Source organism: Cheilinus undulatus, linkage group 19, assembly GCF_018320785.1.
Source record: "Cheilinus undulatus linkage group 19, ASM1832078v1, whole genome shotgun sequence".
Taxonomy (NCBI): domain Eukaryota; kingdom Metazoa; phylum Chordata; class Actinopteri; order Labriformes; family Labridae; genus Cheilinus; species Cheilinus undulatus.
In genome coordinates this window covers 10652160-10669780 of record NC_054883.1, presented here as the reverse complement: position 1 = coordinate 10669780, position 17621 = coordinate 10652160, and the positions used below count along the sequence as shown (strand labels likewise).

The 17621-nt window shown below is 40.3% G+C and overlaps 1 protein-coding gene across 1 annotated transcript in view; it reads right to left on the bottom strand.

Annotated features, from left to right (window-relative positions):
• Positions 1-17621, bottom strand: part of dlgap1b (discs, large (Drosophila) homolog-associated protein 1b) — a 142855-nt gene that overhangs the window by 67514 nt on the left and 57720 nt on the right. The window contains exons 3-4 of the mRNA XM_041814692.1: positions 4928-6065; positions 2775-2989 (exon numbers count right to left, since the gene is read on the bottom strand). Of these exons, the coding sequence (XP_041670626.1) occupies positions 2775-2989; positions 4928-5998 (1286 nt within the window). The 5' untranslated portion in view covers positions 5999-6065. The remainder of the gene's footprint in view (positions 1-2774; positions 2990-4927; positions 6066-17621) is intronic.

Here is a 17621-nt window from a genome sequence, read left to right as displayed (position 1 = left end):
TACAAATAAAACAAAAACTAATTAAAACTGTATTGTGTGCTTACAAAACTAACTAAAATGAAATAGATTTGGAGACAAAGCTCCTTAGTTTAGGTCTTTGACATGAACACCAAAGCCTAGAGAGGGAGTAAAATCACCTGAAGACAACTCCACACAGTGGTAGAATAAGGTCTTGAGTTGGATACAAGCATTAAGATTGAATAATTAAACTGAAAAGTGAAGAACCCTTCTGAGTCTCACCCCTGACAGGTATTACTGAAAAAAACCCAACCTAAAACTGATACTAAAATGAATAAAAACTAAACTAAAACAAAGCATTTTTGCAAAATAAAAACTAAACTTAAAAAAAAGCAGTAAAAACTACCTTAAACTAAACTGACAATGAAAATAAAAGGTGAAAACTAGATAAAAATTATAACTATTAAAAATACCAAACTATCACTATCATACCTTGGCATTCAGTGACACTCTACACTGTATACACTGAGGTAGATGATGGTGGATTCACCTCTCACTGTGTGCAGGAGTTAAAGCAACACTGATAAAAGGTATGCTGAGAGGCTCAATGTAAAGATCACACTGTCTACAGGTAAGACAACACATAGTGTAAATAAAGTTTACTAGTGACAGAGAAAATAAGCTAATGCATTATGTTGGTTACATATATAACATCACCCTGCTGCAAACTTTGCAACATAATGTTATGATAAGTTAGACAATTGCTGCTAATATGATAGTCAACCTCAGCTACTGTATGTATCATTACCTCATCATTCTGATTCATTTCTGATTTGTATTTTTGTTCTTAAACAATCTGAATAAGAATAGAATCAAGGGTGATGATATCGAAAACATTTGGTATCATGATATTTTGTTTTATGGCCAGATCATGACTTTGATTTATCACAATTCTTTTTTGTTGAGATTTTAACACTAATTTGTAGGTTACTAACCAAAAAACCCAAGTGTGTTTCCCATTTTATTTTTGAAAATGCGCAAACTATTGTGTTTAGAGTTCAAGTCCATTCATTTTCTGAAAGAAAGCGTTAAACATCGCACTGAATATTTGACAAAATAGCCATTTCACTGTTTGCACTACCAGGTAAGACCTGATTATTTAAGCAGCAGACTTTTATCTCTGTGCATTCTGATCTATTTCATAGATCTAATTTCTGCATTTTCTGAAACTTTTTAAAATAATGATTTGTGTGTATTTTTGGCAGATATCTATTTTAGTGTTCTTCAAGAAGCATCGGGTAAATAATGCATTGAAATCTAGGATGACACTGTTTAAGACATTCTTTAACAACAGTTAATGTCTGAACCTCGTGGATATCACTGCCTGCCTCTTTATAAAAAGACTTTGATTTGATAAACTTGCCTTCATGATTCAGTTGTCCTGCCAGGAAAAACCATAGAGAGCTGGAAAGGATTTTTGATTACTCAGTGACAAAATGAAAAACAGAACTAACTAAACTAAGGGTGTAACTGTTCACAGAGGTCACAGTTCAGTGAGTACCTTGGTTTTTTGGTCACGGTTCGGTACAGGCTTGAGTGCCTGGTAAACAGAACAGAACAGAAAGTCCCAAATTTATGGGCCTACTCCAGGTTTCCCTCATTAATTTCTTTTTAAACTAAAAGTAGTGTAGCTTCTCGTTTGATCCTTCTGGTGTGAAAACTACCTGTGATTGTTGGCACAACCTGTGGTGTATTAAACATGAAAAAACATGAAAAAAAGCAATATAAAAAGCAATATGGAATGAATAACTTATTAATCACCTGAGAACGATAAAAATGTCTACATCATAATGATGAAAATTAAAGTACATGTATTTTAGAGTCTTTTTAAGGTATCAACTTTATGATTATTGGGGGCTGTTAGTAAATAACATTAAAGGCTATATGAGGATATGTGGCGGGAGAGAACTAAAGTGTGTATTACTTGTGCAAAATCATGACTCGTGTGCGTCAGCAAATCACCGCAGAATAGCTCATGTAAACACAGGATGGGACGTTTTAACGGCATCTAAGTAGCTACACACTTGTAGCCACAGTTCTCTACTTCAACATATCCCTCTATGGCATTTACAATGTATTAGCGTTGCCAATGTCCACAACCTTCTATGCTTTTATGTCCAGAGGCTTTATGAAAACAGCAGAGAGATGAGAGGGAGAAGCTGGTGGGTCTTGCCTCTGCTACTACATCCGTATTTAACTGTAGTTCTTTGTATGTTTTGTTTGCCAGCTTCTTCCTCTTTATTGGTTGATTAAAAGCGGTTAGCTAACAGTTACAAGCATTACTGCCTCCTATATTAGCAGGTGATACTGGAATCTGTGAACAAGATTTTTTTATCATTCAGACGATAGATTGAAGAAAGAATTCAGATGCAGTTTGTCATGGTACTACGTGCACTGAATCATGACCCAGGAAAGAAGAATACAAATATTGTTACACCCCTAGCTGTAATTGTTAGAACAACAGGATTAGATCTGCCTTTAGCACTCTCACTCCTCTGCTGACCGCAGTGCAGTTTCCCTGTTTGAACTTGATGTTTTTGCACACTGACATATAAGACAAACATGAAACAGCTCCACACAGCACAGTCAGAGTTCTTTCTCAATCTTTAGTTCTTGCATTTCCAACAATCAATTACTGCTCTGTTGGGAAGCAGAGAAGGAGGCGTGAGTGATCTTAGATCGTGAAGATCTTCGCGATCTAAGATCATCCAATTAGGCACCCATAATGAAATGTTTCAGCTCTGGCAAACACTCACTTTAGCGTGGTCATCTCTGTGAGGGACGGCTGTGTGGCCTTCAGGTAGCTTGCACGGCGAGCCTGGACCTTGGGTGAGGGTTTGGGGCTGCAGTCCGAGTCCCCGCTGTCGTCCTCTGCCATGGCTTTGATGTAGCTGCCGCTGCGCATCCGCCGACAAGGGATCTCGTCATCCTTCCCCAGCGGTGAAAAACCACTCCAGTCATCCTGAGGCACCTGGGGAAAAGGTGAGACGGGGTAAAGAGGGAGCAAGCACAGGTCATCCTGCAGGCATGACAGCTCACCCAGAAGAACTTAGAAGTGAAAAAAGCCTAGCTGCAACATTTTCTACCCTGGCTTGATATAAATACCTGTGTGACACATTGGCAACACTATCACTGCAGGATCTGCCCTCATCATACCATCAGCCTGTGAGTGCCCGAGGCCTTCTTTTTTCTGTCCTGGGTTGCATACGGCATTTCAAACGCAGGGAATTAATGGTTTTGACAAAACCTTGCAGTTCCCTGGCCTGTCTGCTCTCCTGACTTTTCACAAGCACTAATGAAGGTAAAAATAAAAAGAAGAGGTAAAGCTATCTGGCAGCCCTAATCTAAAAGAGAGTGAGTCAAAGACGGCAGACTTGGAGAGAGAGGCAAGACAAAGGGGGTTTTGTACAGCACAACCACTGCAGTCCCAATGTGAGTGGCTGTTAGGGCACCAGCGCTGAAGTGAAAGAAATGAGATACAGAGCGAGAAAAAAGTGCAGCAGAATCATTCAACAGACGGCTGGGTAGCTAGGAAACCAGGCTGACTGATGTCAGGGCAGCTCCACACTGTGTTAACATACTGGGAAAGACCAGCGCGGGGCAATGTCAAAAGGACTGAATATTAAAAGAAAAAGCAAAAAAAGAAATGAATGATGTTCTGACTTTTAATCCTATTACCTATTACAGTATAGTGCAGCATATTTAAATATTTTCAACACATGATTACTCTGCAGGAGCATCAAAGGGTAGGCTTTAATTTTACTGTGTGCATAAATGTGAACATCTAACAACAGAAATCAGTCCCTGCAGGTGAAGAAAAAAAATTTTTATGCTTTAAGAATTCCAAAAACGTCTGCAGACTAACTTGTCAGGCTGCTCTCCTTGAAAGCCTGTTTTTCTTTTCTGTCTCTCCTTTAAAGACAAAAGCGATGGCTCCTTTACCCTGGGAGAAATGTTGCAGTACCGCAGCGACAAAATCTTTCCTTGATCTGTTCGCTCCATTTTCCCAGCTGTTAAAATGCACAACCACACAACTTTCTCTTTCTTGTTACTTTCTTCCATCTCACTCTCCTCTTCTGCCCTTATTTGCAGCTTTTTGGTCCTCATCTTAAGAGTATACAAATATGCACACGCTTCCCTCTATTCTCAGCACTGTTTCCCCATTTTCTCTCCCCTGGCTTATCTTGCAGCTCACTGTGATATGAGGACATGTATGAATCTGAAACACTTTTATCATCAGAAAAGAAACAGGAGCTATTGGCTGGATTTGCATGATTGCATGTATATGTGTTCCTGTGCTCTGTTGAAATTTAGATCACTTATCTGAGACTGCAGCCACTTTTCTTGATTTCTCCATTTGCTCACCTTTGGCTCTCTTTGATCTCATCTCATGAGATCATCTCATGATACTCTCTCTGTAAATAAGATACACATACTGAAATATATTGCTAATGCCACTCTGAACAGCAGCAGTACATCTTCAGCTGCATAAGTGTTGCGCCTTTTATGCCCTGAAACTAGTTTGTCAGGGAGATGATGCATAAACCTGACAGGTAAGATGTGGATTTTTCTTTAGTAAAGGCTGTGTGATCTATCACTTTCTACCTACTGTAAATTAAAAAGGTAAAATCATAAACATTTACATGCTTGTATATCAGTATTTACATGCATATCAATAGTCTCAGCAGCAAATGAGGGGATGATTTTGCATGAAGAGAGGGGGGAAGTCAGTCTAAGACCTATAATTATTTGAAAAACAGAAACAGAAAGGACACTTCCCCACGTCTCACTGTGCAAACACAAATAAACACAGATGCATGCTGACATACAGAAGCATGGAGGACCAGCTGGCACCACTGGATGCATGAAGCGTGACATGCGAGAGGTGGGTCTGTAGTAACAGTCCTACCTGAAGGAAGTGGCAGGTGCGTCCCTGCTCGGCTTTCACTAGAGCTTTATCTAGGTTGACTGAGGCCTTCTGGTAGACCTCTCTCGCTCTGCTCACCGTCAGAGTCGACGACCACGAGCTCTTCTTCAGCTGCATCTGGCCATCTATCGGGCCCACGAGCGGCATGGCCCCACTGCTGCCCCCGGAGCATGTTGAGCACTTCACATCGTTGTTACTGCGGGATGTCTTCAGAGAGTGAGCGCTGATGGTGTTGTAGGATTCCATGAAGTACTGCGACTGGGATTTGTCCGGGTGACGCCCCATAGTCATGACCCCAGTAGGCAGGCCTCCACTGCTGCCCCCGTGGTGGTGATGGTAGAGACACACCTCGCGATCCAACGTATCATCTGAGCTCCAGTAGCCTGAGATGGCAGATCGCATCTTAGGCTCTGACTTGGAGCGGTCTTTGCTCTTACTACGCTTACTATGCTTCAGGGTGCCGGAGGAGGAAGGAGGATCATCTGGACTGGATTTACTGCCATTCATCCTCCCGCTCCCTCCTCCAGCAGACCCTGAGGGCCCCTCTAAGGAGTGTGACTTGGTGAAAAGCTTCTGGACAGAGTGAACAAGATGGCGGATACGACCTGGGCTGTCGCTACGTTGATGTTCTACTGCGGTGCGCTTATACTGCAGTGTGTGGTAACCTTCACGCCGTACTGGTGCCTGGCTTTCAAACTGCTCGAGCAGGTTAGAGGGGATGCGGTTGTTGTTGTTTCCACCTCCACCCCCTTTACTGCCACCTGTAGGCCCTGTGTAAGGCACCACAGCGCTGCACTCCTCTTTCAGCTCGTGGTGAGAGCCGTAATGTCTGCGAGGAAAGGTGCAGCTGGCCAAATCGGGGTAGGCACTGCACTCGGACTGGAAAGAGTTGGGGCGCTGGGTGTAGCAAGAGTGATCACCAGGATGAGCCTCACTGGGGTTCAGGAAGTAAGACCGGCGATCCGAGTGCCCTAGGGTCATGGACTCATAGGAGGGATCGCAGGTCACCGCATGGTGGTGACTGCGGCTGCTGGACAGGCCTTTCATCGTCATCGTGGCCAGGTCAATGTGCACATCCAACCGCTGCCGCAGGAAGTTCGCACAGGCCCCAAAACTACTTCTTCAAAAAGCACACAGGCATGAGAAACAACAGACAAACAAACAAAAAGAGAGAGACAGAGAGGAGAATTATAAATACCACATATTTGCATACACTCAAAGCACATTTTAATGTCGGCTGCTGCTTTCATTTGAAGAAGATGCTTCTTGGCACTCGTTCACAGATGAAAAACTTGTTGACAGGACTTGGACCTATTCTTTATTTTTGCCCTTCAAAACTTCAGAAGGAGAATTTCTAAATATAGCAGCCAGTTGGCATCTGGTCCCTGACATCCGAATCTGTCCTTCCTCTTTCACTTCTCTTTTCTCTCGCTGGTAGATTTCAGAGAAAGACTGACAGTTGATGGAGGAAACAGGGATAAACAAAGGATGAAGAGGTATCAAGAAGAGTTCAAATCTATTTCTAGCTCAAATATTTTCTATATTTGTTCAAGGGTACTTTAAGAAATGAAGCGTGTTACTCAACAAATAATATGAGAAACTGGAGTTGGTAATGGATAGAAATCCTTTGCAGAAAGTCTTAATCCCTTATTTGATTTAACAGATGATGTAACAGAATGGTAATACTTAAAAGAGCATTTATTTTTGTCTTTCAGTGCACCTGCTCAGTGTGCATGCAAACACAACGAATGATCACAGCCTGCTCCTACATTTTTCCCTGCATACCACGAGGTCTCCTCTACAGGCAAACTAATTGGCCGGTAAAACCCAGCTGACAGCTCCTGGGCCGGTCGAGGCAAGCGGCAATAAACGACCTTTCCCTTACATGGTGACATGAAAACAATGGCATCCATCAGACCCTTAAACTGCCTTCCTTACCCATCTGGGGCTGCGGCCGGCTAGCTGCTGAACCCACACTGTTTCCAATGGACTGGAGGTGAGGCTAACGAGACAATAATAAGAGCCCACGCAACCTCAGTGTAGCCCTGTGACAGCAGTGTGGCCAAGCCCGTGCGGGGAATTCATTACTGCGATTTATAATGTGCTAGAAAGGCCAGTGTGGTAAATAAAAAAAGGAAAAATGAGGAGGAAACACAACAAGGGAATGGGTGGGAGATGGAGCAGGAAAATGAAATATTATGCCATTTCTGTGCATATCTAGAGGACACAGTGTAGGGCACAGGATGTATAGGATGTAGGGATGTATTTATGTGCAGGAATATAGAGTGAGTTAGATTTATTATTGTAAGTGACGTGGCAGTAAACAGCCTGCTAAAGTAATTGAAAAATTGGGGAAATTATTCATGTAATCTCCTTTCTGTGCTAAAGCAGAGGCTCCAATCACTCTGCAGGAGAATTAGGCCAATATATCACTGTGTATAGTTTGGAGTGAATAGCAAAGCATATAGTGGCAAATCCCCACAGCAATATGCAATATACTGAATAGAGTGACCTCACACAAAGCCTGTGCTACATAGCACACACATTCACACAGTGTCTGCTTCTTGCGGGGCACTTAGGAAGTGGGCTGTGTCCAACTAAAGGTATTCATTGCAGATGACAGAGATCCCTTCTGTTGGCCGCTGAAGCACAGAATGTGACCTAAATAAAAGGCCCTCGCGGTGATCCACAGCAGCGTGTTTGTGGCACAGCTGTCTGCAGCCCAGCACCAAAGCTGAAAAGCTGAAGTTGGGTCACGCTGGCTTTCTGCCTGCTAGCCACACACTCAAAACACACACACCCTGACATACAAACACATAGTGTATCTGACAGGCTGAATATCCGCGCTGAATTTTGATGCTGCTAGCTTGTAAAGTGCAGTTTATCAACAACAAGAGGAAGATCTGCTGGTTGTGCCACGTCTGACAGCTACAGCTCACAGTGACAAGAGGAGAGCTCATAGACAGCTGTGGTTATGCATTATGCTCTATGTCCGTCGTAGCTCAGTGACCCAGTTGTGTCTCTACCTGTCTGGTCAAGTCAGCTTTAATACAGAACACCAGCGACTAGACAAGCTCTACTTCCATTATGAAATGGTTATAATACCATGAAGATACTTCACTAATACTTTAAAGGTTGTAAGCTGACATTTACTCATGTTGTTAAATGGCTGTTAGCTAAGCTGTGCAGCCTTTAATTACATTGTCAAACATCCCGTTCTCTCAAAGGACATCATACAATTTACAGTGACAATAGTGGCACATTTAAGAAAATAAACTCAGATATTTAAGAAAAGAAGGGTCTCTGAAGACAGACTGAAGTAGACAAAGTAGGCTTCTTAATTTAATTCATTAACTGATTTTTTTTTTGCAAGAGTGTTGCTGGAAGACTTTTTAATGTGCAAAATGGTCTTTCTGTACAAATGTAATCTTTTCTACAGAATCCTGTCAGAGAGGTTTTTAACGTGTCTGCTGGCATCATTCAAAAACAATGAAGCTACTGCTACTCATCCCAGGGCAAAGGTTAAAATCAGAAGGTAGGAACATAAAGTGATGGTCCTTTTTGTTTCTGTATTGCAGAAGTTAATCCCAGTCTTTCACAAATATGGCAAATCATTTTGCTTTAATATTTGTTGCTTGTAGAGAGTTCTTACTCATAATTCACAGGCAGGATGCTTAGTTTTATTATCCAAAACGATGCCCTGATTGTGATATTTAAGGCAAAATTGGTAGCAATGTTTAAACCAACAACTTATACGATTGTGAACTCATTTTTTCCCATTACTTCTTCATAATACTCTGTTTTCTTTTTAAATGAGCCATGTGATTGGGTGAATTTAATTTCTGTTTGTAGTCCCCCGCTGAAAATATCACTGAGGCAAATGTTGACAAGCTGCATGTCAAGGTTAGTCCAACAGGCAGCTTCCCAATAAAAGACTTAGCATTAGCAGTTCAGTACACTAGCTGGTGCGTTTTAAATCTATGAAATAAATCAGCTAGTGACATCGGTGCATGCTGTGTTATTTAATGATGGGCTGATATTGGTCAACAGGACTAACATATGCACCAGTACATTTCAAATTCTATGAAATTAAATGCTTCAAAGGTTTGCTGTGAAACTTTCAGACCAGAATTTTAGACCAAAACAAAAACTTTCTTCACACCTCCTTCATCCTCCTCTCCCATCTCTACACATTCCCCAACCCTCCCATCCTGTTATACCAGCAAGTGTCTGTGAGATGGAGAGCAGCAGACAAGTGCTGATAAACATCTGAAAACAAGATACTGCCATTGATTTCAAGTGACAATCTCAAAGTTCTTTCACTTATGATTTTCTTTTTAGGTCAAAGAAAATCTTTTTCTTGGTTTGGAAAGTCTGATTGTTCTATCCCAGTTGTACTCTTGAAAAAAAAATCATGTATGAAACATTGAAACATCTTTGAGCCTCTAAGTGAAACAAAAATAAGCTGGAGCAAGTGCTGTCTGCAGTGTGAACAAAGAGCTCAGCGAGTCGAAACCAGTGTTACAAAAAGTGTGTTTAAGTTTTTGAAGAGCAGTAAGTTAGTCAAGTTTTTTCTCTCGAGAGGAAGTTAATTTGATCCAGTCCATAGCAGGAGTTAACTTCTAATGTTAGCGTAATCCTACTTGTGCTTAGAATTTGCTTAAATACTACGGGAAAGTGCTAAAAAGACTTTTGTTTACTGAAACTAAGGGTCAATCCCATTTCTACTCCTTAGCCCTTATCTTAGCTCTTCCCCTTGGTTCTGAGTGTTCACGTCAGGTGAAAAGGTATCCCAGTTCTCTTTTGAATCGTGGGCTAGGGCTAAGGACCAAGGACTACACTGAAACAAAGATTTTACAGGACCACACTTGAAACCAAAGAAATGACACAAAGGACTACGGAGGAGGCAAATAAATGTAAATGTTTCTGCATTTATAAATGATTATAGAAAATACAACAGCTGTGTTTTCTCATATATAGCTTTACATTGTTTACAGCTCAAAAAACTCCTCATTTTTCTCTGGCATCCTGAAAAACCCTTATTTTAACCTCCGTCTGAAACGCTTCGTTTTCGCTGCTGTCTCTTGAAAATTTGCATACGTGGAGTATGGACACCCAACATTGTGACTTCATATTTATGTTTTAAAAATCTGAAAAGTATAATACCCCCTCTTTAAGGAAAGCTTTTCACCCCCTCCTCTTACCCCTCTGTTTCAAGGGGCAAGAGCAAGGGGAAGGGTTAAGGGGTAGAAATGGGATTTACCCTTATTGTTAACTGATGAAGTTAGTGCTCCTATGTACTCCCTGGGCTTGACAATGCTTGATACTGTAGGTTTTAAGCTAGTCAAGCCAATATCTTCTCACATGTTTAACCATGTAAACAGATCAGAGTTTGAACAGGTGACGTCTTCTGTCTAGTAAAGGATCTGTAAATAGCATTAAATAGATTTGACACAACAGATGACCTAAATAAAAGGCCCTCGCGGTGATCCACAGCAGCGTGTTTGTGGCACAGCTGTCTGCAGCCCAGCACCAAAGCTGAAAAGCTGAAGTTGGGTCTGCAGATGTTAAACTGCAGTATTGGTACATCCCTAGTCTAAAATCAACATAGAGATGTATATTGAGCTGAATCAGCACCAAGAAGAAAATGATGAATTGCACCTGAAAACAGGAAAGCAACGGGCAAACAAGTTAAAACACTCCGACAGTACACAAACAGCCTCCCTTCACTTTGTGTGATAGGGCTCCTAAAACCACTGAGACCTCATTATTCAAAGTGATTGTGTGCTGCACAGCAAGGTATGCAAACAAAATGCAGGAGTAGATAAAACAAGTCAAGCTATGAATGTTAATGACCATTAGCACCTGCACTGAATCAGCACAGCAGGGGAAATTCTATTTAGATGCCATGCAGTTTGAGGCTAAAATGGGGTAAATCGAAAATAGATTTCTCATTCCTTATCGAACACAAAGCTGACCTTTGATGCAGCATAACAGTGGTCAATTCTGCTCTTAATTTTCTTTATTTCACCAAAGCTGAGACACAAATGAAAACAGGTGGATTGAGGATGCAGAGTGACTTCGACTTACGGCATACCATCTCTGCAAGAAGTGCTGAAATCAATATGCCTCAGAGTGAGAAGACTGCTGCAGTTTCTCTTGCTGAAAATAAGAGGCTGCTGTGCTGTATGGATTCCAGTTAGTCTATCTTCCTCAATCCACATCAAATGCAGAATGCAAGCTGGAGCTCGGGGCTTTCAGATCTTCTTTGAGGCCTTCTGAGGCCACACAGCTAATAAAGGGCCTCTTCTTCACTCACAAACCTAGCAGTGATTTCTCCAAAGGCTGCAAACATTACCAGTCTCCTCTCCACAGGGAATTCAATCACCTCAGTAGATGTGGCTCATCTCATGTGTGTGTGCCTGTGTCTGCGTGTTTGTGTGGAGGAAACAGAAGACAGAGTGCAGCTCTTTACCCTCATTTTTCAGGTCAAGTGAAGTTTTGGCTTTCATCCTGCAAACGCTTGCAGACCAGGCTACCGCATGACATCACAGCACAGACTGGATAGAAAGGTGAGCATGCTGGGTGCATAAAAATGCATATATTCCTCCAATACATAAAACAGGACAGAGAATGTCTTCACCTGTGATAGTTTGGTATTGTTGGAGTAGGGCGTTAAGAGATACTTGTCAATAGTAAGTATAAAAGCCACAGACAAAGCTGCTTAGTGTAGGTGCAGGAACATGAATGTGGTGTGCTGACATAGTTCTAAAACAAAGAGGCCTAATGGAAAGTGCAGAGATTTTTTTCCATATTGTGTACATTTAGTCCAATGCAGTTTTTTTGTTTTTGTTTTTTTAGCTCTGCTTGTTATTCATGTGAGCTATATTTTAAAGGGCAAATAACCCGGTCTGCCTAGCCATATTGCTGAGGCTCTGTGTTGGTCCTCCAGTCTATCTCATCTTAAAGAGGCCATGTATCTCCTTTTATGGCTATTTTACATATAGTTACAGTGAAAAGAATATAGTGGTTAATTAGTGCATATGCACAGAGATGGCTTGCAAAGTGTTGAGCATTACTTCCTCAGCTGTTGGCTGCGTTCGGCTATACTCACATTTTAAAAATGTTTTCAGAATATAAAGACAGTTCAGATTCATCAAACTGATTCTGTTATCTTTATTTTCATTGGAACTGTAGGAATAAGAAGTGAAGTGATGGGAATGTGACACACTATTAAAATGCATGAATATTTGAAATGAAGTGCTGTTAAATGAGTGTTTGCGTCATGAATAGACAAGTCAAGCTATATGTAAGCAGTGATATGCAATAAATGAGGATTAATAGTTAAGACTTTTCAATGGACTTACAATCGTTGCACTTGAATTAAAGAAAAACATTTCAGTTCTATATTCTGTTATCAAACTTTACAAAAAAGTGTAAATTCTGGTCTTATCCTGTCTCCTGAGCAAAGTGTCGCATCACAGCCCTAGATATGATCTTAAAGGTCACATATTTTACCCCTTTAAGACTAGCTTATATTGGTCTTAGAGGTCCCCAAAACACACCTGTGAAGTTTGTTGCTGAAAAAACACTCTAGTACTGGATTTTTGCATGTCTAAAAACCCCTCTCTGTTTTAGCCCTGCTCAGAACAAGCTGTTTCTGTGGCTTTAAATGTGAATGAGCCGTCTGACCCCGCCCTCTCAGGAAATGGATGTGGCTTAATGGATGTGGCTTTCAAGATCTTCCTCTCTTCTGTGGATCTGCTTCAAAAATAAATCACTTCCACAACCCATAATAAACACTCATTGTTTTTTAAAATCATATTATCATTTTAGACTCATGCATTTGTAAAGAATTGAATGAAATGCCTGTAGAGGTATGCACTTAATAGTCACTGTGCTTGTGTGCACAGTATTATAAAATGTGGTTATTAAACACCTGACCATTAACACTGTACAGCCTACTAGGGAAAACATTTTGTGAGGTTTAACAGAAATTAAAAAAACTGGATACTGCTCATTTTTATTTGTTATATACACTAAAGATATTGTGACTACTTTAAAAAACACATTCAATTAAAAAAATACAGCATACACTATATTCTGATATTTCTATTGATAAATGTGCAAGCACTTCAGCAGTCTCTACAGTTTTATCCTCTTACTCAGACAACTTTTCTGCATACAAAATTTGCAATACTGATAACTGAAGTTGATTTTTCACAGGTCTTGAGATTTCAGCTCTGCTGCCAATGAAGTGTAGTGGAGTTGAGGCACAATTTTGTCTGATTTCCTCAAGAAGCACAAAATTTAAACAGCAACGTGTCCTTCTGTTGAAAAAGGAGTGAGCAGATGCAGTCACTGCAGAGCTCTTAGTTATGAAACCTCATGAATGAAAACAATCTGCACAATTAGATGCTGTTTGTTTTCATTTCAACTTATTTGGATGCACTGACCCTAAATAAATGGAGAGCAACAATATAACTGAGCAGCATGTATTAAAATAAACCAGATTAGCATTTAGCTTTTCTGAGGGGAAAAGGTAAATATAGCGTGAAATATAAACGTTTCCTGTGAAACAATGACTGAGATTTTAAAAATATTTAAGCAGACAGTCTATCAGTTATTATCTAGAGAGGCTTTAACAGACTAACACACCAGCCTGGACGAAACTCCCAAGTATTGATAAATAGTTAATGACATGAATATTTGAGCCATTAGTAGTCAGAATGAAGCACACAGAGGAGAGCTGCAGCAGGCAGAGGAGCTGAGACTAAGACTGAGACTGAGACAGAGAGAAAGTTTTCATTGTGAATGTGTGAACATTACCTTTAAAAAATAAATCCCCCAGAGAATGATGTCGCAGAACATTTTAAAGACAGCCAGGGGCCGAAAAGCTGTTGAGGGAGCTGGTAATTTTTTTTTTTTTTGTATGTGTATCCGGATTATGTAAAAGCAGCTTTTAGGGATGTCAGGAGAGCCGCTGTGAAGCACTAACTTTAATGTCTTACTGTTAAAATGACTCTTAAATGATAGATGACGTTCTCCCATGACTGTCCTGTCTGGCTGCAAAGCAACATTTCTGCAGGAAATAAAGCAAACTATTGCTTTGGGTTCTTATGGTGTGCTTCATTATGTCTGTAAAAGCAATATCAGACATAGTAAAAGTCCTGTCTGAGTAAGAGAGAGAACCTGCTCCTCTATTAAATAAGGCTGAACGCTGACAGCATTTTATCACAATCAGTTTTCCTGTTTTTATAGGTTTTTTTAAAGGTGTTTACAACAAGGAAGATAAGAAGCTAGGCTCTGTATCTTTACTGCTTCAGTGAGTGGCAGCTTACGCAACATGTTTCCATTTTAATTTGCAATATTGAAAGCACCCAGGGATTAAATAACTGCTAAAAACCAACCTGACAAATAAATAACAGGTTTACCACCCATCTTTAAAGCCAACAGATCATTAGATCCACTCATAAATGCAGTTTTTACCCAGCGCCTAATAGGCATGTTTTGCTGCATTATGAAAACACATGCCTTCATAGATGGATTGATGTTCCCAGTTTCCAGCAGACAGCTCTTTTGTCACAACCAAACTAATTAGGCTGACTGTCAGGCCGCTCTCTGACAAATGGAGTGACTGAGTTGAGTTATAGCTCAAGACCCACCGAGCACATTCTGGAGACAAATTCCTCAAGTGATGGGGTCTATTTGATCTAGGTAAACAAATTAACAAAGGCATTAAGTCTGGAAAAAGTGCCATATTGTTTGTCTCAGGGAGAAGCTGTCACTGAGGCTCTTGTTTGCAGAACAGCACAGACAAATGTGCAGACTTTTGGAAACCGCAGCGATGGATGCAACCATGCATGGCATTTTGAGGTTTTGTTTGGAGGTTTTTTAAAGTGCGTTTCTATGTACAGTTACAGAAGAAGCAACCTAAAAGGACAATAATTTTATGTGTCATGTGCTGGTATGCTTATTTATCTTTAATTTGACTTTATATTACATTTAAAAGACCACAGATGAATACATTTCAAACACAACATTTTCCCATGTGCATATTTCAGCTAATAGAGATATCTGATGATGGATTCAGACAGCATGTAAAATAAAAATATGTTAGAAAAGCTCGAACTACTAGATAATATAAGGTTGCTGGACTGAAAGTCTTCCTGTCTTTCCATGAAGAAGAAAGAATTCGTTCAAACTCTTGATCTTTAAAGGACAAAGATTGAACAGAGAGGATGTGACACTTGGACTCAGAACAAAAGGCCATGACTCTGCTGAGGCTTTTATCGTATGGCTGAAGGTTGAATCCATCATGGACATACGGGGGGAACTGGGGACAAAGAGACCAGCCTCCATCTGTTCAAAAGGATGCTGTTTACATTTAAATGTGATTAAACTCTTTATAAAAAAAGGCAGTCAAGTGATCTTTCAGATAAAATGGCTACATTTTCAGCTCAGTCTTACAAAGGTCTGATTCAAAACACTGTCAGACCAAAGAAATATTCAATATAATTTTCATATCTTCTCCAGCTTCAGATTTTTCTCGGGCCAGCTAAAAGTGTCAGCTTTCATTGAAATCTGGATATACTATTCAACGTGGTGAAGAAAAATACTCTTTGAACTATGCAATTCAGAAAGGATAAGGTTGAATTCAAAGAATAGAAGCCAAGGTGGTGATCTTCAGATCTTCAGTTGATGCTACTGTTGTTCTCTTGCTAACCCAAAACAACGAAAGGGAGCAAAGTCATGAGCTAGAAGTGACTGAACGCATTTTGGATTCAAAAATGCAAGATGGAAGAATTTTTGATACAGCCTTTTTATTGCATTTGTAAAATTTGACTTCTAACACTGCTGCTGACAAAGGCTTGCATTCAAATGACTGAAAGTTTATATACAAGTAAATCAAATCACCTTTATATTTTACTTCTGTGCACCTAATGTACTGACTCACACACACCCTTTAACACATTTCCTATGTGTAACAGATCTGCACATGGTGACTTTAAGTAAATATAGTACATACGTCAGCACCATTATGCAGTGACTACTATATTTTAATCATGATTTCTTTTATGTGTATGATAAAAAGGAGCTTCAATTCTTCAAGAAGTGGGGCACCACAGTGATCGAAGGACTGAGGCTGCCAAAGCAGACTTATAAAATATCAGGTAAAAAGGATCTAGAAAAAATAAACATTTCCATTTGAACTCCACAGAATAATAACCCTCATGTTCAGTTTCTCTCTTTGAGCTGTAAAAACTGGGGCAGTTAATCCTGGACTATGTTGAGGTGGCATATTGCTGTGACAGTGATGACTAAATCGAACCTTGTACATTCAGCCTATATGTATTTGTTTGTGCATATCTGTTGCTCTACAAAGCACACAGCAGCTTCATCTATCAGCCGCGGCCATGACCCACATGTGGAAACACTGCTAATGCTGCTAATGTCAGTGTACAGCCTGCATCTGCAGCGGTTTCTGCCTTGAGGCTTTTTCTTGTGTGTTCACAGCTGATAATAAGAGTTCTGCCTCTTCTTCATTAAAGCTGCTGTTTCAAACCATGCAGTTGCTTGCGAGCAGCAAGAAATAACTGAGCATGCAAAATTAAACTTCACTAAACAAACTGTGCGTAATTTCAGCTGCAGCACTGGGTGTTTCCTGGGATGACTGATTTTTAATCCTTTGACTCACTAAAATGACTTTTAAAGAGTGTTTTGTTTTTCATGTACAGCCATAAGGATTCACTGCATGCAGTGTGGCTGTGTGCATGTTATGTGACTGTACAGTAAGCACAGTACAGTCATTTGCCACCATCAGATAGCATTAGCATCAAGCTGCTGCCACAGGCGTCCACAGTGACAGGTGAGTTCAAGCAACTGATTCTACAGCTAATTACACATGGACTTTAAAGAGGATGTGGCTATTGTGCTAATGGCCTTCAACCTACTGCAGTAATCATAAATTTGTCTTTAGCCAAACAGTTCATCAATCTGATACTGGTCAACATGTGCTAAATAAGGACTAAAAATAGCATTCAAAAAGTCCCTGGTCTTTTAACTAGGGACAATCCTTGTAATTTTCCTGGCAATTAAAAAGAAATTCAGCAACAGGCAAGATGAGGAGCTTAGCAGGGCCTTTAGCGTCCTGGCTAACAGTTATAACACCCCCTCCTCTATTTATTAGATGGCAATGGTCCTAATAATGCATAACAAAATCAAAGGGATGACATATTTTAAAAGATTACCCCCTGTAAAGTGTGTGCTTATTATGGGCTTTGCAAAGCAAATCTTTTAAACCAGTCAGTAAATGTAGTCATGTCTGCTATAAAGAGCATTCTTCAATGGGAGTGCATGGGACTTCTCAGACTTTTGCAGGCAGGCTGATGCGCTCCTGCAGTAATTTTGGTAGGGCGACCACTCCTGAGAAGGTTCACCACTGTTCCAAGTTTTCTCCATTTGTGGATCATGGCTCTCACCATTGTTTTTGGAGTCCCACATAGGGCTGACCGATATGGGAAAATAATCTAATTGCAATTTTTTTACCCAACATTGCAATTGAAATTTGAAATGGGATCATTCCATAAGTTCCCTGTCAAATGAATTTCCAACTAACACAAGCAATAAATCTTTCTATTCCACAACCAACACAATATTAGACTAAACATGATAT